At 41.4% G+C, this 22721-nt stretch overlaps 4 protein-coding genes across 4 annotated transcripts; 3 read left to right on the plus strand and 1 right to left on the minus strand.

Moving 5' to 3' along the window:
- Positions 1 to 65: 65 nt before the first annotated feature.
- pola2 (polymerase (DNA directed), alpha 2) lies at positions 66 to 5763 on the plus strand. The gene is made up of 18 exons (XM_018699372.2): positions 66 to 421; positions 1310 to 1434; positions 1553 to 1641; positions 1770 to 1827; positions 2010 to 2119; positions 2293 to 2492; positions 2602 to 2690; positions 2842 to 2994; positions 3273 to 3335; positions 3421 to 3472; positions 3637 to 3755; positions 3925 to 3963; positions 4164 to 4237; positions 4360 to 4468; positions 4633 to 4739; positions 4970 to 5026; positions 5118 to 5244; positions 5340 to 5763. The coding sequence occupies exons 1-18, from the start codon at positions 337 to 339 to the stop codon at positions 5490 to 5492; spliced, it is 1809 nt and encodes a 602-aa protein (XP_018554888.1). The 5' UTR covers positions 66 to 336; the 3' UTR covers positions 5493 to 5763.
- A 217-nt stretch (positions 5764 to 5980) lies between these two features.
- Positions 5981 to 9839, minus strand: LOC108899088 (protein starmaker). The gene is made up of 9 exons (XM_051072606.1): positions 9693 to 9839; positions 9370 to 9453; positions 8833 to 9015; positions 8488 to 8770; positions 8266 to 8392; positions 6779 to 7660; positions 6538 to 6711; positions 6421 to 6455; positions 5981 to 6323 (listed from the first exon to the last, which is right to left on the minus strand). The coding sequence occupies exons 1-9, from the start codon at positions 9837 to 9839 to the stop codon at positions 6223 to 6225; spliced, it is 2016 nt and encodes a 671-aa protein (XP_050928563.1). The 3' UTR covers positions 5981 to 6222.
- Positions 9840 to 11188: 1349 nt separating this feature from the next.
- Positions 11189 to 16117, plus strand: zdhhc24 (zinc finger DHHC-type containing 24). The gene is made up of 3 exons (XM_018699374.2): positions 11189 to 12010; positions 12812 to 13089; positions 14203 to 16117. The coding sequence occupies exons 1-3, from the start codon at positions 11706 to 11708 to the stop codon at positions 14493 to 14495; spliced, it is 876 nt and encodes a 291-aa protein (XP_018554890.1). The 5' UTR covers positions 11189 to 11705; the 3' UTR covers positions 14496 to 16117.
- A 356-nt stretch (positions 16118 to 16473) lies between these two features.
- LOC108899086 (kinectin) lies at positions 16474 to 21307 on the plus strand (the record flags this gene model as incomplete). Its single annotated transcript, XM_018699357.2, is given in 12 exon segments — positions 16474 to 16579; positions 17788 to 17838; positions 17943 to 18101; positions 18446 to 18557; positions 19394 to 19444; positions 19560 to 19637; positions 19764 to 19820; positions 20000 to 20059; positions 20569 to 20633; positions 20740 to 20875; positions 21064 to 21128; positions 21292 to 21307. Coding segments are annotated over 11 exon segments (822 nt in total), but the record flags the coding sequence as incomplete, so codon positions are not given.
- Positions 21308 to 22721: the final 1414 nt, after the last annotated feature.

The following is a 22721-nucleotide window of genomic DNA, read 5'->3' on the forward strand; positions in this document are numbered from 1 at the left end:
CTAGATGGCTACAGAGGCTTTTATTTTTGTAGCACTTCTGCTTCTTATTGTTTAGGTTTTGACGTAACTTCCGGCCGCCAACACCGGCAGCACTTTTTCGCGGTAAAATGAAATGTGTCTCTAATGTAGTTTAGATTTATTCAGCGCTCTCAGATCTTCCTCCAAATTAACTTGTAGCTAATTACTGCAGCGAATATTTAGAAGCCGCGTTGTTGAGAGAATCAGATCGTCGGTGTTGTTATGAAGTGAGAGCAAAGCTAACGTTTGCACCGGACCCTCTGACGTTTCATCTCCATATTTACAACACCGTCTACTGAATACTTACGGCGTTATACAATGGCACTAGTAACCGCAGAGAGCCTAAAATCAGAGCTGGAAATGTTCGACATACCCTGCCAGGATGACTCAGTCCTCGACAAGAGTAAGTCGCTAACATCTGATTATTTTTTATCTCATCTGCAAAGTGTAGAAGAATGGAGGAGCCCGTCAGTGCCTCAACAACCATCCAACTGCAACGTATTTATAGTTCTTTGTTCTGTGTTTAGTCTCAGAGGAACATTTGCCTTTATACCACGGCTCTCACATTTTATAGCACGTTGTAAATTAGTGTTTGCTGTATATGATAGTCATTCAGTAAATTAAGTAAAAATGTAACAATGTCTAGAAAATCCAGCACCTGTGCAAAAGGTGTAGGCTTTAAAAGTAAAGTGAGGATGCTTCATACAAAATCCAGTACACGAAAACCTGAATCAAATCAGTATTTGGTGTGACCACCCTTTGCCTTTAACACTGCACTAGTTCGCCTCTTGGGCACAGTTTTCAGGGTACTTTTTCAGGTAAGTTGTTACAAGCACAGCCACAGTTCTTCAGTCTCTTCATGTAATCTCAAACTGTCCTCATGATGTTGAGATCAGGGCTCTGTGGCGACCAGACCATCTGTTGTTGTTCTTGTCTCTGAACATAGCTCTCTGGTTGTATGTTCAGGCTTGTGGTCACGCTAAAGAAATAATTTGGGAGTGATCAGACACTTTTCTGATGGTCCTGTGTGATGAATAAGAATCTCAAGTTGTTAAAACCTTTGCACAGTTGTGTATTTCCAAACCATTGTTATGAGCATCTTGTCCCACAGTGTCCTCCAAGTGTCTGTTCTTAATGTAGATGTGCCTGTATCAGAGTAGGGAGACTGACTCACCTGTAATTCTCATTCTCTGATTTACAGTATTATTTTGTCAGTGTTGTTATGTGTTGTTATTAGCAGTGACTCAGTGTGTTTGCAGCTCGTTTTACCTCTCCCTCTTCTGTCCCTCAGTGGTGGAGCAGTGTATTTGCAGCAGGATCCAGGCAGATGACATGGTGCTGGAGTGGGTGGCTTACAGCACCACAAAAAATGGATTAAAACTCACTATGGAAGCCCTGGAGCATTTTGAACATGAGGTGACAGACTCGTAACAATTTATACTTTACAGTACTTAAAGTAACCATGTTTTTGTTTGTTTGTCTGCATGGTCAGGAAAGCATTTTGTGTCTACATTATGCATATCTGTCTTTGCAGGTGTTAAACAAGAAGAGTAAATCCAAACAAAGCTTCAGAAAAGAAGAAACTCACAACAGAACCAGAGACATCCACTCGCTGCAGGACTTGTATCCTTCACAGTAAAACTCTCAGACAGAAAACTATCCAGCAGCATCTTCTTCTGAGTTGACCTGTTGTATGTGATGAGTGTTTTGGTAATACTGTCATGTTACAGACCTTGACACCATTTGCTCAGAATCAAAGCTGAGGAAGAGGAGGACAATCTGCTAGATGCCTACTCCACTCCTGCAAAGGTAAATTTTGACAACAGCACTTTTATTCTGTCTGTTCTGTGTAGATCTGCACTTTTAAAGCTAAGATGAATCACTGTAGGTGTGGCTCACTGTCTGTTTACTTCGTCTGTATTCAGAAATTTCAAAAGCTCTAGCTCTCTTTGTGTGATCTGCTCTGACCATGTTTGTTTCTCTCTGTGCAGGGCTCTCAGAAACGAGCGCTGACCACCCCTGAACACCCTCATTCAAAGAGGAGTGCGGCTCTGCTGGCCAGCCCGGGCCTGCTGCTGTCTCCTGCCAGTTTCTCTCCCAGGTATTCAGCAAGGCAGAACAACAATCACTGAGCTGCTGGGAAACAGCCAGATCCCCACAAAGACACTGTGCTTCCTGGTTGTGATGTCGGTCCGCCGTTAAGAAACGAAATACGATGAAATTATTCTGTCTTGACCTCACTCTGCTGTCCTTCCCATCTCTGCCTTTCTGCAGTGCAACTCCCTCACAGAAGTACAGCCAGCGAGGAGGAAAAGGGGAGGTGGTGGTGACATTCGGGGCCGTGCAGGGCACCCGCTGGGTCGGCAGGAAGGCTCCAGGTGTGGGCGTCCAGCTGGAGCTGCTGGAGGGACCTGAAGACTCCCTCCGCTCAAGCTACAAATACATGTTCCAAAGGCTGCGAGATGTTCGAAATGGTACACAGCTGTACAGACTTAGTCGTGGGCATCAGTCTGAGTCAAAAATAAAGGTCCAGTACAAATGACCAGAGCCTGTAATAGAGATTTTTGCATCTCTGCTCCCCAGTGTTGACAGAGAAGATAGAGGAGCTGGGAGAGGGCCTCAAGTCTCACTTCAGCATCGAGGAGTTTTCTCCTGTCTCTCTGCCTGCACAGGTACAGAGGTGTTACTCTTTCTTTTCTTTATATGTTGTTAGACATCGAATAAACCTACAAGTTTACTAATGTGAAAACTGAAGGAGCTGTTGATTGATTTGAAGTTGGATTCAGGCAAATGTTGTTTGTGTTTATGCCTCTCCATCTGCAGGACAGTATAACCGTGTTGGGACAGGTGTGCTGCGACAGTAATGGCAAACTGAACGCACAGTCGGTTCTGTTGGAGGCGGGGCCCGAGCAAGGTGGACAGCAAGTACCTGTTGACCTATCAGAGCTCAGAGAGTACTCCCTGTTTCCTGGTCAGGTGAGCAGAAGGGACACCTGTTATTTTGAGAGATGAAGCTGCAAATGGGAGTGAACGGTGGACTCTCCTTTGCCTGTGCACTGAGGTTCGTGTGCAGCAGGTTATATGACCACCAAGACTAACAGAGCATGCCAAGGACCTGGGCTGCAGACTCACCCAGCGTCTGACCGAGAACTCTGACAGAAAGCACATAAGAATCAGTAACTGTGTTTGAAACCACCGTGCAGGAAGCATTTATCTTGGAGCACAGACTCACCTCATTGTCTGTCTTTTCGCAGGTGGTAGTGATGGAGGGGATGAACACAACAGGGAGAAAATTGGTGGCTTCCAAACTCTATGAGGTCAGCTACAAGTCGCTATGTGCCTAGAGAGAGAGACAGGCCTGTTTGCGTGTCTTGTTTTAAAAGTCTTGTTTTTGTTTTTTAGGGAGTCCCTCTTCCTTTCTACACTTCTGAGATAAAAATGGAGACAGATGATGGTAAGGAACCATCATACAGGAAGCACTGACTAAACAACATGTTCATGCAGAGAACTCTTAACCAGAAAGAGAAGGCATGAGTGTGCAGCCTGTTTGTGTTCAAGTTTGCTGCTTTGTTTCTGTCACATCAATGAATACACATTCATCATCCCCTGCAATTCCAGAGCCATTGAATGTACTGGTGGCCTGTGGACCGTACACCCCTTCTGACAGCCTGACCTTTGACCCTCTGTTGGACCTAATCAATGTCATCGTCAGGGATCGTCCTGATGTTTGCCTACTGGTATTGTAACTGCATCATAGTCTATATTTCTTCAACTGACAGTCTGTAAGTGTGGCTAGATGCACACAGCTGCTTCTAAAAAATTGCATGCTAATACTTCACAGACACACAGTCCTCACCTGACTCTGTGTTGCATTTGTGGTTTCTAATTCTCCCTTCTTTTTTCCAGCTTGGCCCATTTGTGGATTCCAAACATGAACAAATTGAGGTACGTTTAAAATGGACGTGATCTGTTTCTTTAACCCAGAATAGCCTCTTCTCAGAAAATCAAAACAGAAATATATATTCCTGTTGTCTAACTATACATCACTCTCCTAATCAATCTTTTGAGCTTTTAGTTGGGATTAATTTGTCATTTAAGTTTATTTTTCATGAATACATGTGACTATCTTTCCTTTTGTCCAACAGAAAGCCCAGGTGACCGAGACATTTGAGGCCATTTTCACAAGATGTATCGAAAGCATCGTGGATGGCACCAAAAGGTATGTCTCATCTGTCCCCTGACTCTGATTCTGACTCTGAACCTTAAAGAATACCAACAATAGCAGCAATAAAACCAGAGACCATAATACCATAATGAATCCTCATGTTTTCTTTTATCCAGTGTTGGCTGTCGTCTGGTGTTCGTACCGTCCCAGAGAGACATCCACCACCATTTCATCTACCCACAGCCTCCCTTCACCCTGCCCAACCTCAGCAAGGACCAGGTCCAGGTCAGACACACAAAGACCTGACTTTAAGATTCTGTATGAAAATCAAAAGTCCGAGGATGTGTCAGATTAGAGTCTCAGCTCTGAGTGTTAAGTGAACACGTCTAAGTCACTGGTCACACATTACAGTCAGTCTCACACAGTGTTTTTCTGTTCATACTCTGCAGCGTGTCACCCTGGTCCCTGATCCCTGCACGCTGCTGATCGACGGTGTGACCTTCGGGTTGACGTCCACTGATATCCTGTTCCACATGGGAGCAGAGGAGATCAGCTGGTGAGGAAGACTACGTGCTTAAATCACAATTTGTGGTTTTCGCACACCCTCATCCATCTTTGGAGCTCAGCTAGAACTGAATTATGGAGGAAAATTATTCACATGAACAGACCTGCTCTCAGCCACATCGTCTTTGGGGTTTACCCTAATAACAGAAGCTAAAGTTGATAAAAAATGTTCATGAATGCCGTCACTACACAGAAGTTAAAAATAACATTTCTTTGTTACAGTGGCACTGGATCGGACAGATTTTCACGCATACTGAAACACATGCTGACCCAGAGGAGGTAGGGGTCCTAAAAGAGATCACATGTTTGTCTCTGTTTTCAAGGATTTCCCAGTGTTAATGTCTCCTGTGTGTCTGTGTCAACAATAAAGTTACTACCCTCTGTACCCGCCTGTGGAGGATGTTAACATGGACTATGAGAAGTTTCAGAGCTTCGGTCAGATGCCGCTCACTCCTGACGTCCTCATCATTCCCTCTGAGCTGCGCTACTTTGTAAAGGTACAGACCTCCATTATTTAACACTAAAGCACAGAAGAGCCTTTGAATGTTTTTGTTGGTTTTGGATTTAAAACCACATCTTCACCCGTCCTCAGGATGTGGTCGGCTGCGTTTGTGTCAATCCCGGACGGCTGACCAAAGGCCAGGTGGGTGGGACCTACGGCAGGCTGCTCATTCAGCGCAGTGCTACGTCAGAGGACAAGAAGAGAGCGAGCCCCTGTCTGGCCGCTCAGGTGGTGAAAATCTAATAGAAATAAAGACTTTAAATTCTCACTGTCACCAGAAGTGACCTGACTTAACTGGGACCAGTTTGCCAGCAGCTTTCCACGCTGCACTTTCAGATTGTAAAATATGTAAAAGAAAGAAACCGCTCCTATACAGATGAAACCATTTCACAGATTGGTCTAGTTTTCTGCGACAAACATGTTGTACTGTATTCTGATTAGTGGTGTCAGGACTGTGGTCATTCAGATATAGCAGAAATAATCTCTTCACAATAAATTATTGTCACCCTTTGTACTTTATCGTGTACTTTCTTATTACTTGTACTTGAAAATGTTGTTATTCGCCTGTTGTTTGGGTTACATGCCCAACAAAAGTTAAAAATGCCTTTTTGTTCAAAGTCTGGTCCTTTCCCATGTCAGCTTTACATCTGTTTTTTATGGTTCTGATTGGACGAGAAAGAAAGCTTAAGTTGTAGTCTAAAAGCAAAATAAATAAATGTTTAATCTGTAAATAATGCAGCTTAAATGTACTGGATTTATTCCTGGACTTAGATATTTTTTTTATGTTTGAAAGGCAAGTATGCAACATCTAGAAATCCATTTCTAATTTAATGCCATAAAACAAACAAAATAAATCAACATTCTCTATGAATGTGATCTTAAATTGCTGTTTCACCTCCTTTTTCATCAGTTGCTTTAATGTTAAACTAAATTCAAGGTCCTTTAATTCTCAGGTTTAGGCAGTTCAACACATTTAGTCATAAAAGTGATCAAATTCATCAGAGTCGCTTTGGTGGTCTGTCTTTGTTGAATTGTCCGGCTCCACTCGAAAAATCTCCACCTTGTCACAAGTCACTGGAGAAGAAATTATTTTTAGTTATTTAGTTTAGTTAGTTAGTTATTTTATATATCTGTTTCATCTAGTGATGGTAATGTCTGGCCGGCACTGTACCTTTAGGGTTGTCGTCAACTTTCAGGTCCTTCACTCTGCAAATATATTTTGAAAAAGATGTGAGAAGAATGTTTGTGGATGTGTTTTTGCCGTCAGAGAAGTAAAAACTGTACTCACTCTTTCTTTTTCGTTGGCTCTTGAGGCGCGAGGAGATTCTCAACTTCGTCCTCCTCGCTGAACTCATTCGAGTCATCGTCTGAGGATCCTGGTTCATTCCCCTTCTTGTCGTCATCATCGTCATCATCCTCGTCTTCAGCTGCTTCCTCAGGAATAATGTGAATCTTTCTGGGTCTGAAAACAACATTGCATTTAACTCAGGTTCAGTCATTAACAAAGTTGATCTCCTTCATTATCTTACCTGCTCTCTTGTGGTGAGATGATGCTGTCGTCTGAATCTCTTTCCTCCTCTGGTTCTCCTGCTTCATCTCTCTTCTGCTCCCCTTCCTCCTCACCCTCTTCATCCTCCTCTTCATCAGACCCCTCCTCATCCTCATCTCTTTCACTCTCCTCCTCATCCACCTCTTGGTCCTGAGAGGAGGCTGAACCCTGCTTTCTGTTCTCCCCGTCTTCATTCTTCAACCCATCTTTATCATCTCCCCCATCCTCCAACTCGTCCTCCGCTCCCGTCTCCTCTTCTTCCTCTGTTGTTGTCTTGCTGGCAGAAACCTCATCATCATCATCATCATCATCATCATCATCATCATCTTCTTCCTTCACATTGTTCTCCTCTAGCTCTTCATCTCTCTGGCTGTTCTCTTTCTCCTCACCATCGTCATTGTCTCCCTCTCCAAGATCTTTCTTATGCTCATCTTCTTCCTCATCCTTTTCTTCTGCACTGCTTTCTTCAGTACTGCTGATATTTTCCTGCTCTTCTATCTCTGCAGCTCCATTTCCAATCTTTATACTAACACTCTCTGATTCCTCCTCTCCGCAGCTGTCTGATTTCTCACCAGGACTTGGATTCTCTGCATTTTTGCTCCTGGATTCCTCAGTCTGACTTCCTGACTCCTTACCAGTGGAGTGACTCCCTTCTTTGTGACTCCCAGAGTCATCTCCCTCACTCCTGGTCCTTTCGTTTCCTGCCTCCTCCGTCTTCGGTGATCCAACGCCAAGTCCCCCACTTCTTCTCCTTGTCCTCTCACCACCACTTGTGATGTGTTTCTCTGATGAGGCGTCGCTCTCTGAGCTTTGGGCCGCTGCCACTCCAGTAATGACGACTGCACTGGAAGTCTTAGACAACCTTTAAAGAGGAATGAACAAAAAAGTATGTCAGTACAGAGTAAGGTAAGAGGATGGCAAAAATATTTAGATCATTTACACGAGTAAAAATATCAGTACAAGACTATAGGGAAAAATAACACTCAATTTCAAGAAATGTCCTGCATTTAAAGTAGAATTACAGAGGGTACAGTGTATAAAGATACATCTCAGCCTGGGGGATCATGGGACCTAATGTCGCAAGACTGTTAGCAAGACAGGAAGTAAGGAAAAAAGCTCATTGTGCTATCACTGCTACAAAATGTAGCTTAATTTTTCTTTTTATTTAACCTTTGCTGTTCATGTAAAACAGTAAGTTTTTTCCCCTTAAAGCTTCTTAAAACTAGTCATAGCACAAAGCAAAAGAAGCTTGGAAACCACGGACATGCTGTTGATAATGTAGGTAGATAAATTGTGTGGAAAACAGATAATGTAACAATGGGCTGTTTTGCTGGTATGTATGCTCAGTGAAGTAGACAGGCAAGAAGAGAACAAGGTTGAAAGGGAGATGTATGGAAGAAAAGATAGGTCCTGTGATACAAAGCAAAATCAATGGAGAATATATTTACTTACTCCTGAGAGCTGCACCTTTCTCTGTCTGAAGACGTACGCTGTGTTTTCCCTCTCTTCTCCCTCTTCTTCCTCTTCTCTCTGTTCGCCTGACTGGAATCCCTGCCACTCTCACTGCTCTCTGCGTGGTCACTGGACAGACGAACTGCATCCACACAAATAACAGATAGCATGCGTTGCATACGTACACATGCTGACGTGAAATAGAGTAAGTGTGTGTTTTCTGTTATGTTTGCCCACCTGGTTTAATGTCCAGCTCCTGGGATAAATTCCTGCTCCTGCTTCCACCATCTCTCTCTCTTTTTGAGCTTGGTGCTCTGCTTGTCTCAGCCCGGGCCGCCCTCTCATGAGGAGGCTCCTCCATGTAGAGCCGACCCCACAGAGTCTCAGAGCCGACTGAGGGAATCCCAGCAGCTCCTGCGATCCAGGACCAGGGGCTGTCGGCCTGAGGGGGAGCCCACCCGGGTGGATCCTGCCTGGGCCATGGGTGGTGATGATCGGGCGTGGAGGTGAGGTGGTGGAGCTGGGATTGGTGATGATATGGGAAGCCGGAGGGTGGTGGGAGGTAAGATGGAGAGACCTGACAGGAACTTTGGGGTTGACAGGGCACTCTGATAGGAAGCCTAGATGTCTGGGATTGAATGTGGGTGAGCCAGGAAGACTGCATGTAAGGGAGATGAGAGGAGACATCTTGGTTGTAGTCTTGGTGGCTGTTTTGGTTGTTGTTCTGTTGAGGTGCAGAAACTTCCTGCGACTTTTTGGCGAGATCTGCAAATAGAGACGTGTGCTAAATGGGAGCATGCATGAAGGTAAAGAGGACCTGCTGTGGGATGCTATTGTTAAGACACCAGCGCTAAACAGTACAACTTGGCTGCAGGAGGAGGAAGAGTGAGAAAGAGACAAACCCTGTGAAAGCAAAGGTCGATCCGAAGAGGACTTAGTCATTTTTTCTTCTTCTGCATTCTTTAGACACAACCTCAAATACTCCTCCATCCTCTGTTGAAGAAGCAATCTTTTTCACACTGATCCAGTTTCATAAACATCTCAAAATGTTCTCACATTTGAATGATTGGACTTTTAAAAAATACAAGAAAGCTGCTGTGTTCTGTTAACTGTTCAGACCTTCCTCTGAGCAGCCTGAGTTTTCTCCTTGAATTGCTGGTGCCAGCGGGGAGCGCTGTCCGCCAGGTACTTCTCATACTCCATCTGCAGGGGTCAAAGGTCAAGATGAAAGTTGTGCATAAGGGCTTCCCCAAGGCAGGAATAAAGAACATAAATGTGACTGTTACTACTGTTACAACCAACAGAATAACCAGGCATCTTTCTCTGCGCTCCTTCCTAAATTCTTCTAGTCCACTGTGTATGTATGTGTGTGTGTGTGTGTGTGTGTGTGTGTGTGTGTGTGTGTGTCTGTCTGTTTGTGGTATTGTTGTGTGTCTGTGCACCCGTATAGTTTTCATAGCAGCATTGCGGGCCAGCATCTCTCTCAGCGTGTCTTGAGCTTTGTCAAACTGCTGCAGAAGCTGCCTGTTGTGTTGTTGGGCTGTCTGCTCTCTCTCCTTCAGCTCCTGCCAGCGCTGCTGCAGGTGCATCACTCTGCTGCAGGAAACACACACACACACACACACATGGAGTCAGAGATTAAAAACACTCACACTAACACTAATTTACACCAGCTTTTGGTCTGTGCACTTACAGATGTTGGTGACTCTGAACAGTTGAAAAGTCAGCTTGCAACAGTACTGACCTGTGGACAGTGGACATCACATTACAGCATTATAGTGACTCCTGCCACATACACACACACTTTCACACACAACCCAGAGTTTACTAAACTTTCCAGTTTCCATAAAAAAAATCAATAAACTTCACCAAGGCTACATTATGAGCTCCCTCTTGAGTACCACACTGTACAAATCCCTGATGAACTCAAAATGTATTATGGTCTTTTTGTCTGGAATGAGAGTTACTGTGTTTGCTGAATGCTAGTTGAACATCCGAACATGATTAGCACTCTTTGACTCCATGGCAGCATCCAAGAATCCTACCTTTTTTTTAGACTGTGTTCTCTCTGTTTTGTGAAAGTGTTTCTTTCATTGCCGGTCAGATGTCCAAGAGACAGTAAATTCTCCTTCGGTGCAGCCATGACTGCAGGCTTTCAGTGGATGCAGAGATTATCAGGGATTAAGGTCTTCGCTTTGAGGGGGGAGGGACCAGTGACATGCTGCCTATCCACACATGGGCACAGCAATGTGGTAAAACAGTAGTGAGAGCTTTTTTTAATGCCATAGATAATAAAGTCATTTAAATACTTGCTTACATATACTGTAAACTTGAAAAGATTGAAAACCATTCATGTGGAATTTTTCATTTTATCGCAACACATTCAAAGCTAATCTCCACCTGTTTTATATAAAATACAAACAAGTATGCACCTTAAATGGTTGTTAAGATGACTTCTTTATTAAGGCCTCTAGGTGATTAAACTTCTATTTAGTGTGATACAAAAAGAAAGCTTTATTTTGATAATGAAACATACATCCTATTGTAATAACATGTATCTATTTTTGTCAAGCTACTTTTCAGCAACACGTATTAGAGAAGCACAGCAACATTTGGTCCCACATACACACACACATATGCATTTGCATTTGCGTCGACATAAGACATGACAGTAGTTTAAACAGACAACTCACATGTTAACATATTTCCATTAATTTTATTGAGATATGGTAAAATGATAGTCATGCTGACATCAGGGCTGTTTTCAGGTTTTTTTCATCACCTTTGGTTTAGGCTCTGTCTTTTTACCCTCTATAAAGCAAGGAGTGATCAATGCAATTTCACAGTGGGTGATAGTTCATCTATAACAAGGCATCGTATTTTATAAACTCTTCATATGTTTTGTATGTAAAAATGTTCATTTGTGAGGTCACTAAAGTTGTCAAATAAATCTAGTGGAGCAGAGGTGTAAAAGGACAGAAAGTGTAAGTACTCAAGTAAAGTACAAGTATCTAAAATTGTTATTTGAATAAATGTGCTTAGCTACTTTCCACCACTGTCCATGTTACGCTTTGGTCTTTGTTTAGGAAGCACAAAATTAATAGCATGTTTCCAGCGGAACCACAGTTTCATGTAGCACTACGGGTATATTTTTATGTAACACTTGCTAGCAGACGCCTGATTCCATCCATTGGGAGAGATCGTGGTAAAGCGAAGATTTTGTACGAGTAACAGCGTCGTATTTCAACTCTTACATAACATTAATATGTCCCCAGTTATGTTATAAGTATTATTAATATCATATGGTTGATTTAAATTCGGTTAGCAAATGACGCCATTATTTGGCTAACTAAGCTAACCGACGGTTATTTTGACGGTGCGTCTGTCAAATCAGTCCCTCCTTCGACCACACCGCTGTGATTCAAACACCACGGAGAGGAGGACGGGCAGGAAACATGACGAGTTTTGCCAGTAAAATGTTCTGCAGGGTGGAGAGGCTGTGTCACCACCTCCCTGTCGTTCTCAACACCTTCCTGGTCTTCTCTATCACCGGGGAGGTGAGCTACCTGGTCCTGGTCGAGGCTCCGCTGGAGGCGGAACAGAAGAAGACGGAGTGGTCTGCCTGGTGGAAGGTGGTTCACCTGCTGGCCCAGTACTTCATGCTGGGAAACATCTGCTGGAACGCCCTGCTCTTCCTCAGAACCAGTCCCAGCATCAAGGGGGTGTTCCTGGGGGGAGAGGGCATGGGCCAGGGGTGGAGGTAAGGAAGGAGCAGCTGTGAGGGACAAGAAAATGAATGGAGTTCAATTAAATGTAGCAAAATGTCGCAAAGATACAGCCCATTTCCATACATACTTCTCATTTCCATACCACTCAAACACAAAAACCAGAGTCCAAGCCTCTATTGATTGTGGAAAAGCAGAAAACACTCATCACTCTTTGTGGCAACAGTTAGTGTAATGCCATTTCCTGTCAGTACCCCTGTGCTTGAAGCAACATCTTTGAAGAAATGATTTTCTCAGTTTGGTATGGAAGTGCTTGACTGTCCTGCACAGGGCCCTGACACTGACTGCCAACCAGGCCTTATCACCCAACATCAGTGTGAGAACTCACTAATACTTTTATGGCTGAATGTGAGCAAATCTCTGCAGCCACGTTCCAAAATACTGTGGAAAGACTCTCCTTAAAGGCCAGTTTATGTGTCCACATACTTTAGACTACAAAGTCTATAACTTCAGTATATATATTTTGGCTTTCTGTCATAGTTACTGAAGTACATTTCTCCCATGTTGTCTAGTTTTTAACAGTAAAAACTAGATGATAGAACATGCAAAACCCAACAGTCAAACGTCCACCAGTTTCAATAGAATAGTCACATGTGGCTGAAATGAAATGGAAAAGGAGGAAATATACACACTATAACGTCTTTGTCACTTTGTCACTTTGTCAGTGAAAAGTGGTAAGAGGACAGTCTCAGTTAGAGTTTATTCAAGTTTCATCTGTGAAATGTTCTCGTGCATCCCTGAAGATGAATAACAGTATTTTCTTTTTCTCCACACAGGTACTGTTATACATGCGAGACACACACTCCTCCTCGCTGCTCCCACTGCTATGATTGCAAAGTGTGTGTGCTGCGGCGGGATCACCACTGCGTCTTCTTTGGCCAGTGCGTGGGCTTCCGTAACTACCGCTTCTTCCTGAGCTGCTTGTTGTTCATGTGGTCCGGACTCCTGTACGCCACACTGATGAACGCAGAGGTCTTCATTGTCATACTGAAGGAGGGGGTGACGGTGCACAGTGTCCTGCTGCTGCTCATACCCTGGATCATGCTTGTTTCAGGTAAGGAGCTGGTGTCTCACATCTCAGTTGTCACATTTTGCACCTTTTCCTTACAGCTGTGGTAACAAACAACATGCATACTTTGTTTTTAAAGTAGAGGAAGCTTCTCCACATGCGCTACTTATGTTAGAGGAAAGAAAGCTGATCATAAACCTGTGAAATCTTTTTTTTCTGCTATCATTTTAAACCTATGTGAAGTGATATCAGACAGCAACTAATGATTATTTCTTATTATCAATTAATCTGCTGATGTCCAACATCTTAAAATGTCTTGCTTTGTCTGACTATCATATAAAAATAGAGAGTTTTCTGGTAATCAGTTTTTTTCAGTTGTAGTTTGAAAGTATTCTTATCATCATTTTTATTATTTGATTTTTGATTTTATTAGCACACAAGTAATAAATAATATAAAATGTACCTCCTGCACTAGTGTGTGAGAGACGTGGTTTTTCCAGGTGTTTACAATTGTGATTTACACTTTGTGATGTATAATTATGACTAATGTTACAGAGGGATATTAAGTAACAAGTACTGAGGGCATTGCCCCTTTTTCAGCAAGAAAATGATTCTTATTGCAGTAGCATAGAAGTCTAAATATAACTCCTGAACTGAATTCAATTTAAGCAAATGCATTTATCATTTTTACCTCTAAGATTAACTTACTTTATCTAAGTTACACTGTTCTGAAACTTTGTCTTTAAAAATGCCATCACATACACAGATATACTACATAACAGGAAATATGTCCCTGCCTCATGCTGTCTACTTCATTGTTCTGGTCGGCTCTGTCTTATTTTAATCTGCCTGAACTCACTTGAGAGAAAGCTCCGGTCATAACATCCTATTAATCACTCACATTGTTCCACAGGAATCAGTAGCTGAATTCATAAATACGTGCGGCTGACACTCAACACAAAAAACGTCACTTGTTATTACCAGGGGTATTTTTGTCTTGTATGTAATTTAATGAACACTGAAGGTTATTTTCCCAGAAGCTCTATATTAGCATTAATCTTAAAGGAATGCTGTCTTAATGCCTCTTGTGCATTGGCTGAGTCGTTCATGATGAGTCTGGTGTGTTGTCACTGACTGTGTCCCCTCTCTGTGTTGTAGGCCAGGTCTCAGCACGGGCCTTTGCCTTCGCCTTCATTGCTGACACGTGCGTGGTGGGCTTCCTGCTGGTGTCTGCCTTCTTCTTCTTCCACCTCTTCCTGCTGTTTCGAGGACAGACCACCAGGGAGTGGTACTCGTCCCGCCGACCCTACAGCTTGGGGCTCCTGGGAAACCTGCGTCATGCCCTGGGCGTTCGCTGGTACCTCTGCTGGCTCTGCCCGCTCATCCCATCGCCTCTACCAGGAGACGGGATAAACTTCCAGGTCACAGGATCGCTGGAACCCACCCGGTAACAGCTGAGAAGTCTGAATACTAACAGGCCATGTGTCTTTACTCTAGTGGTGATGGTTAATGTTATCGGGGAGCAACAGCAGGGAAGATCACCTCAGTTCAGGAAGAGAGAGCTTGGATGGGAAGAAGCTAAAATAGCGTGTGGTTGTTAAAGATGTTAGTGGGTATAACTGTCTACCAGTTTCTTCTCCGTATCGTTTACCTGTGCTGGGACAAAGATATTATGGGTTTACTTTGGAAGGAGCTTAACCTAAAGGTAATGTGTACACTCATTGAGGCTGGCCTCAGAATAAACAGAATTAACACAGAAATTAGCAGCGTTCCTTTGGAATACTGAGCACTGAAAATGTACGTAAACAACACTGAAACCAGAATGTATTTTATTGATTGTAAGAAATTTATCATTTTAAATCCTCATGAACAGGCACTCGCAATTAACTGACTATGATTCCTGGGTAGTCATCCTCCTGGAATTAATGACTACTTAACTGCGCCTTTCTCATACAGTTAAGCTGCCTAAATCTGAAGGTCGAACAAATTTGGCTTGCACTGTTCCTGAATAGACCGCAGGATTATAAAACACACCATCATCAGCCTCCTGTCTGCTGTTGTGCGTTAGCTGCTATGATCATAATGTATGTGTGTGCTTTCCAATCCTGAGCTGAGTTTATTACATTCAACTTTTTTACTGGGGGGGGGGGTCACAATGATGTCTTAATATCTACAGGGGAAGGTGTAAGAAAACAGAAGTTGTACATCTAATGTTGCATTTTACAAACTTATTTAAAGTCACGTAGTGAAGGCAGTATTTAAGATCTACCTGTGGTCATCACATGATCAGTCTCTCTCCATGTTTCACATTTCACTGTTCATGTTTCAGTTGGTCAGGGGCTATTACAAACCAAACCTACAATGTAATAACATGGCATGTACTAACTCAAGCAACTGCTGTGTCCCAATTTCCTACCACGTTCTAATCATTTCTGTAGTTAGTATGCAGGATATTAACCTATGATACAACACCTGCTCTAACAAAGAGAAAGCAACATGTTTCTTTCCAAAAATTGTCATGATTTTTTCTTCCTTATTTGATTTTGTCATTTTTCTGGTGTGAAGACATTACATACTGCCTCATTTTACTAAGTAGCATGGATAAGGGACACAGCTAATATGTATTACAGCACTTGATGCCAACTAAATATTCATTACCTCATTACAACACCCCTCACCCCCTCACCCACTACTCTTTTGCACCTTTGCCTAATCAAATTTTGTTATTATCCTGGCCTTAAAATGTAGTGGAAAATCACAAGCCTTTATTTTGACAGGTTCTCTTGCTTGTCCTCTGCTAAATTTACATTACAGTCAAAAATACTGTTAGCCAACATTGTTAGTTGTTTTACTTAATATATATATATGTCTGCTTAAGTTCTTTTCTCTGCCATTTCTTATGGGTCGTGACATCTGATGTTTGGTTTTGCCATTTGAAAATGAGAAAATAAATTCTGTTAAGGGACATATGGAACTGTTGATAAATGTTTAATTTTACTGTTTTGTATTTTGTACTCTGAAAACTTCTGTGGTGTAAGTTGTGTTGTAATAATTAAATTTGGGTTGAAATTTGTTTTTTCTGTAGTTGATTTTAAACATCTATGCTTGAGAGAGGAAACCTTAAAATCTACTCATTCACATACATTCCTTTTCATTTCACTCTGCAGGAAGATGCTCTCAATCTAAAATGTTAGAAATGTGGACCTAAGACACTTTTTTAAAAATTAACTTTTTTCCACAGTAATGTTTTTTTGTTTTGTTGACATAAGGATAATATTCAACAATACAGGCAAACAGTAGCAGCACATAATTGCTTAAAAAACACAAATGTTAACATATTCAATTGAAGTTTTTCCAAAAGCTTATTACTTTTGTGTTGTACAATAAACTGAGTGACTGAAGAAGAGACTATATATTTTGGAGAAAAGTAACCTAGTAACCCGTAGTAACCTGACGGCGCGTGCCTTCCATGATTGGTATGGCAGCTACACCTGCGGTATAGCTACTACCGCCCTTAGTTTGGATTTAGTTGCTGGTAAGTGGTTTGTTGTCCATTTTCAAGGCGGATTATCAGTAATAAATTAGTGCAGCACTATGCAGTAGGGTAGTTTCAGCAATTTAGCATTTCTTGGTCAACTGTAGAAGGTTTAGCTCTACAGTTCGTTGTATAACGTTAGCTAACTGAAAAACGTTAGCTGTTAGTGGTAATGTTAGCATTAGCAAAGTTATTGGAAAACATGAATTAATAGCGTCCGTCAACAACAGGTCTTGGATAAACACGTACTTCATTTTCTCCAAACTCCAGTTAATGTGTCTAAGACACATGTAAAACGTGAACTAATCTTCCTCAGTTGTTAAAAAATACTTATCCGTAACTTAGCTAGGTAGAGAACGTTGGCTAACATTAGCAATGGAAAGCATACAATTTCATGTTAGCTACTTTTAAAATATATATTTTTTAATAATTTCTTTATACAATTAACTTGTGTTTATTAGCTGTATACCAGACTGGTTAACAAATTTACTTTATTATATTTATTGCTAACCCAAAGTATCTTCCTAAGGAGCATCTGCAGGACTTGAAAAGTATTTTTAAAAAGCGTTGACTTTTATTTCCAGCCTTGCTAGCTGGAAAAGACTTGTTTTTATGAAAAATTGATGTGGAACTTAACTAAACTGATTATTTTTTAATTGGTTACTCAATCCATCCACCTTATGCTGCTTATCCCGGTCCAGGATGTGTTTAATGATTGATAGTATCAGGAAGAGTTGTACAGTTGGGAAATGATGACAAATGTCATACAAATGTCAATAAATGTATGCACTTGGTAAATAATCATAGGTCATATCGTTACTTCTGATTTTCACTGATATCACTTAAGTATTAACTTGCTGTTGCTTATGTAGCATCTAAAAGTCTTTAACTTGTTAAACCTTGGAGAAAGTGAAATTGTCTAACGTACTTTTGCACATCTCATTGCAGGTATATCTGTTTGATGTAAAGTGTTTTAATAAGTAATGTAATTGTATTTTGGTTAGATAAGATAACTGGGTCTGTAATTCCAGATTAACCTTATGAGTTAATTTACAAAGATGCACACCATCAACACTATTTAAAGGGAGACAGACTTCATAGGTAATTTTAAAAGATAAATTGAGGTTAGAAGACAAATGGAGAATGTGCACTAAAAGCTGTGTGTCACTCCTAACATGAATTTTGGTTGGTCATATGCTGATCACAAGCAGGACGAGGGAGGAGTAAACCGGCACGATGTTTGTCCCAGTGGAAAATATGTAAGTGACTCACACACAGAATACTGTTTGGTTGACTTACTTTTTAGCAGTATATGAAGTTTTGTCTCTGGTGCGCGTGTATGTATGTGTGTCTGTGTGCGCAGGACATCGAAGGAGATGCTTGAGAAAATAGCTGAGCTGGATTACAATCAGAGCCAACTGAGGGACCTGAACACTCAGATGAGGCACTGGCTGGATGTTGCAGATGAGGATATGGCAGTGCTGCGCTCAGAAAATGTCGCCCTCAGAAAACAAGTGCAAGCGTAACTAGTCACACATTATCATCTCTTATTAGAAAAAGAAAGGTCCCTGTTCTGTCTGACCATCAAACTGAACACTGCAGTTGTTCATCATCTATCATTTTATTTGATCATTCCACTGCCAGATAAATGGAAGACAGAGGTCATCATCTCTGGCCTTGCAGATTTCAGCATTGTATTTGAATTGCGTTTTTTTTTTTCTTTGCCTAATTGTATTTTCCAATTTAGTCTTTATTATGCCATGTTTTTATTATGTGTTGGTACTGTTTTCATTTTTCTTAGTGCTTACTCAATGCTGTAACACTTTGGTTGTAAAACTGACAGAGCTTGTGTTTGTGCATCTGCAGCCTGGAGAAGATTGTCAATGAAGCACAACAGGTTGAAGCAGAGCCTTGCAGGGCGCTCCTGACCGATGTCCTCGATGTAAAGAGACGCAATGAAGAAAAGATTAAGAAATTGGTGGGTACCCAGAATTGTTGTCATATTTGCAAAGATATTTAGACTTAATAAAGGCTTAATTGTGCGGCTATGATATGGCATTTATTACTGATTTACCCTGCTATAACAGTGAGTCAAGTTCAGTTCCTGGTGGTAATTATTGCTTCTTCACTTTCAGATTTGTAGTCAAAGCTGCTACTAACTTGAACAAACATTTGAATGATTTTTGTCATTTTTCAGGAATCACCATATTCGCATCTCTTACTTTCTTTGTAGTAAAGTGTGTCTTTAACCATAGTTTGTTGTGTGGTTGAATCCAGGTTGTAGTAGGATGTGTACAGGCTGCCCTCACTGTAGTGGTGTCTCACCTGTAAACCCATACAGTAATGCTGTGGTATATGTCAAGGATTTTACTTATTAGGCACCATTATACAGCTGAGAATTAAGGTTTTCATCAGAAATCACAGATTGCAAGTTTGTTGATGCAGCCAGGGTTTTATCGTTATATTACCAGCCTGTGGAGGTGTAGAAGTGGTACATTTATGTTATTTTTGTTATTTTTTCTTCCTAAGTCTAACGTGTTATAAACAATCCGAGATCAGTTTTTTTTTTTGCCTAATGTACCCCTGTTTGTTAGAAGGGGCAGTTGCAGTTTAATCTAAACAGTAGTGCATTCACAGTGAAACTGGATTCAGCTCTGCCACCACAATACTGGCAGGTAGCACAAGATAGACATCAGACATCACATCAGCATAGATATCTGATAGACAAACAGATACACTTCAGCCTGTCAAATAGGCTGTTGCTTGTCATTTTAAATATCTTCAGGTGAGCCTTTGTGCTGTGTTTTTGTGCAGGAAGAGGAATCTACCATGATGAAGGAACAAAATAAGAAACTAACCACAGAGGTATGATCTCTCTTACTTCTCACATAACAACTTGAATCTGCCGCAGTGTATTGTACTACAGTTAAAAGTTGTACAGAAATTTGAAAACACTTTCCACATTTAAATACTTTTCCAGCTAAAAAATCTCAAGCAGGAACGAGAGCAGGACAAGCTCAGCTTGACCAAGTTCAAGGCTGCACTTATAAAGTTTGAGGTAACACCATGAATTCAACTTGGCAATGTTCAATTATTTTTCTCTCTTCTCTCTCTATTCATCCTGCCATTAGTCAATATACATCATCAACTTGGTTCTTATTTGTTATATTGTGTGCCTCCTTAGTTTGAAATGGAGGAGGCTCAGTCAGGGCTGCAGCATAGGGATGAAATTATTCATAAGGTAGGAACAGACATCCATAGTGGTGGCAGTGAGTGACTCATGAATATAGATCTTTTATCTTTGGAGTTCAACATGAGTATTTTGACCTTTTTTTAAATTTGCCATTTTTTTTGAACGTCACAATTTTGTGTGTGTGTGTGTGTGTGTGTGTGTGTGTGTGTGTGTGTGTTTCGTAATAGAAAAACATGCAGTTAAAGCACTTGGAGGAAACTGTAGGAGAGTATTCCATCATCATAAAGGTAAAGATTTTCTCACCCTGTGCTGTTCAGTCAAGAGAGAAAATTATAAACAAGTTAAACAACATGTTTTTTTTGTTTGTTTGTTTGTTTTTTTTTGTTGATTTGACACTGTTGTATACAATTAGATAATACCATGCAACTCCTTACTCATCATATAAATTGACTGATGTGACGGGATAGGTATGCAGTTGGTTGCAATCTGTGCTTTCACAGCTAGATGCCACTAAATCCTATTCACTGGTCCTTAGAGATTCATTTCAGGATAATTCAGACAGAAATGCATCACAGAATAAATTGCTAAGTGTCTTGGTTGTGACAATGTTGACTAATGACAGATTCACCAAATTTCAAATAAGATTGTTTCCTCTCTCTGATTCTGACACATTTCACTACACATTTCAAAACAAACAGCTACATGCTGTTAACAGGTTCATGAATGTGCAGTGCAGGAGTAAATTTCCAATACTGGCTGGTAACTTCTGTCAGATGTTTTGTCTTCTTTGCTCCAGGATCTCAAGCAGACAAATCAGGAGCTGAAGAAGCAGTTGGAGGACCGACAGGATGAGACTGCACTGTAACTCTATCACACAAAATCCTCTTGCTTTAAATGAATATTATGATGTACACTGAGTCATCTGTGTGCACCCACACTGCTCACACTGTCTGCTGTTGGTTTCCAGCTCTGCTCTGAATGACCTGACGGAAGAAAAAGAAGGATCACCCAGTCCTCCTCTATCCTTCGCAGACGAACTTAAGCTCTTGGTGTCTTCAGATGAAGTGAAACCCAGCACACCAGACTCCAAACGTCAAAGTCATGTATGAATTCTCTCTCTGATATCTTTCTTTGGACCATTTTGAAACCTAGACATTTACTGCCTTTTGATTTTCTTGTAGTTACACAAGTGGCCACTAGAGTGTGCCACTACAAAGCCCAGTTTCAGAAAGCACCTCGGTTACTGTAGATGTAGAAATACAGTTGATTAGTGATATTTCTGTGTCTGCAGGAGGAGTCTGAGACTGAGGAGCTGCTGAAACCTCAAAGTCTCACAGAAGACCTTCACACCAACAGGTAATTAAGTTTCACATCATAAAGTAGTATGAATGAAAGGTAGGAATATGTAGGAATTGTTTTCTGCTCTGGAACTTGCCTTTTTTTTCATATTCACACTCACACTTACTTTTTTCTGCTCTCTGCACTCATTATTGTCCCTCTGGCTTCTCTGTCCTCAAAGGTGTGCAAGGCTCTTGGAGACAGCTGTCCAGAAAGCAGGCCTATTTATGATGTGCATCTTCATTCTCCTTCTTGTGGCCTTTGTTTCTTTAAGAAGCAGTGCGGTAAACTGTGAATTGTTTTCCATCAACACCTTGTGGTCCGGTGCACGTCTGATGTTACAGCCGTACTGCAGCGTGCACTATGGTGCCTTACCTCCTATTTGATTTGATCTTATAAACTTGAATTCATTCATCTGCCTGATTGTGGGTTGTTTTTGTAACTGAATTTGTTTTCTACATAGTACATCATAAGACTGATGGTTTAATTATACCCCTGCACCAGCAGCAGCTATTGCCAGATGATATTTGTAGTTCTTACTGTCAACAAATCCCATGCAAACACCAAAACCAACAATTCAGAGGAGATATTAGGAGATTCTTGAAAAAAACTTTCTATAATGAACCCCCCAAAAAGAGATAGATTTGTGCAATGGCGTAACACTAACCATCCTGTGTGAAATGTGAGGAAAACTCAGGAGATGGTGTTTGTCCCACAGGCAGTGGGTGACCTCAGGTCTGTGGTTATCCACAACATGTCCATCTCTCAGGTCTGCTCTTGTTAGTACCTCTGGGATCATATGATAATAGACTCAGCTGGATGGTCCATGTGGAAAGTCTTCACTCTAGAGTTTAACAGCAGAAACCAGTTTCCCTACAGCAACATCTCATCATCATCATTTTCTTCTGCTTATCTGGCGTCAAGTCGACATCTTATTTGTGTAAATAGTGTAAATATTTGTTAGGGATCATTCAGCACATGTCCTCCATGGTTCTATGTTCTTTTCTTTTGTCGGGAGCATATTTGTGAATAGCTCCTCTATGTCAGCCAGTGCTCCAGACATTTCCTTACTGTGACATGTTTTTACTGATGATTCTTTCTTCAGGAGACTTCAGGAGAAAACAATCTTCAGGATAAAGGTGGAACTAAGTGGCGTCCACTGTCCCCCTGAGTTCAGATATAACCGGGTCAGACAGACATCTGTTGGTTGGAACCTGGGGCATTTGATATGTCTGATCAGTCATCAAATCATATTTTGTCAACCAGTTCCTTTGAAAACTTCCGGATCTCACCTCTGGATGTTTTCCAGTATTTTACTGGCATGTACTGCAGGTTTCTCTGGCTGACTCAGCTTGACAAACAAGCTGTTAACATCAGTTTTAATGGTCTCAAGATTAATTGAAGTTCACTTTTTTCCTCACACTGATCATTGTTGTCCTGCTTGTTGGAGTGTCTGGAACAGCTCATGGTATGTCTTCAACATCTTCAATAGCTTCCCTGAGAGTACTTTGAAGGCTTCTTGAGTCTCACCAGGAACTTTGTGTCTTTTGTCTTGAACACAATCTTCACCTCAAGGGCAAACCTGGAAAAGCTGTATTTGCGAACTTTATC

The sequence above is a fragment of the Lates calcarifer genome, linkage group LG8 (genome assembly GCF_001640805.2).
Source record: "Lates calcarifer isolate ASB-BC8 linkage group LG8, TLL_Latcal_v3, whole genome shotgun sequence".
Classification (NCBI taxonomy): Eukaryota; Metazoa; Chordata; class Actinopteri; family Centropomidae; genus Lates; species Lates calcarifer.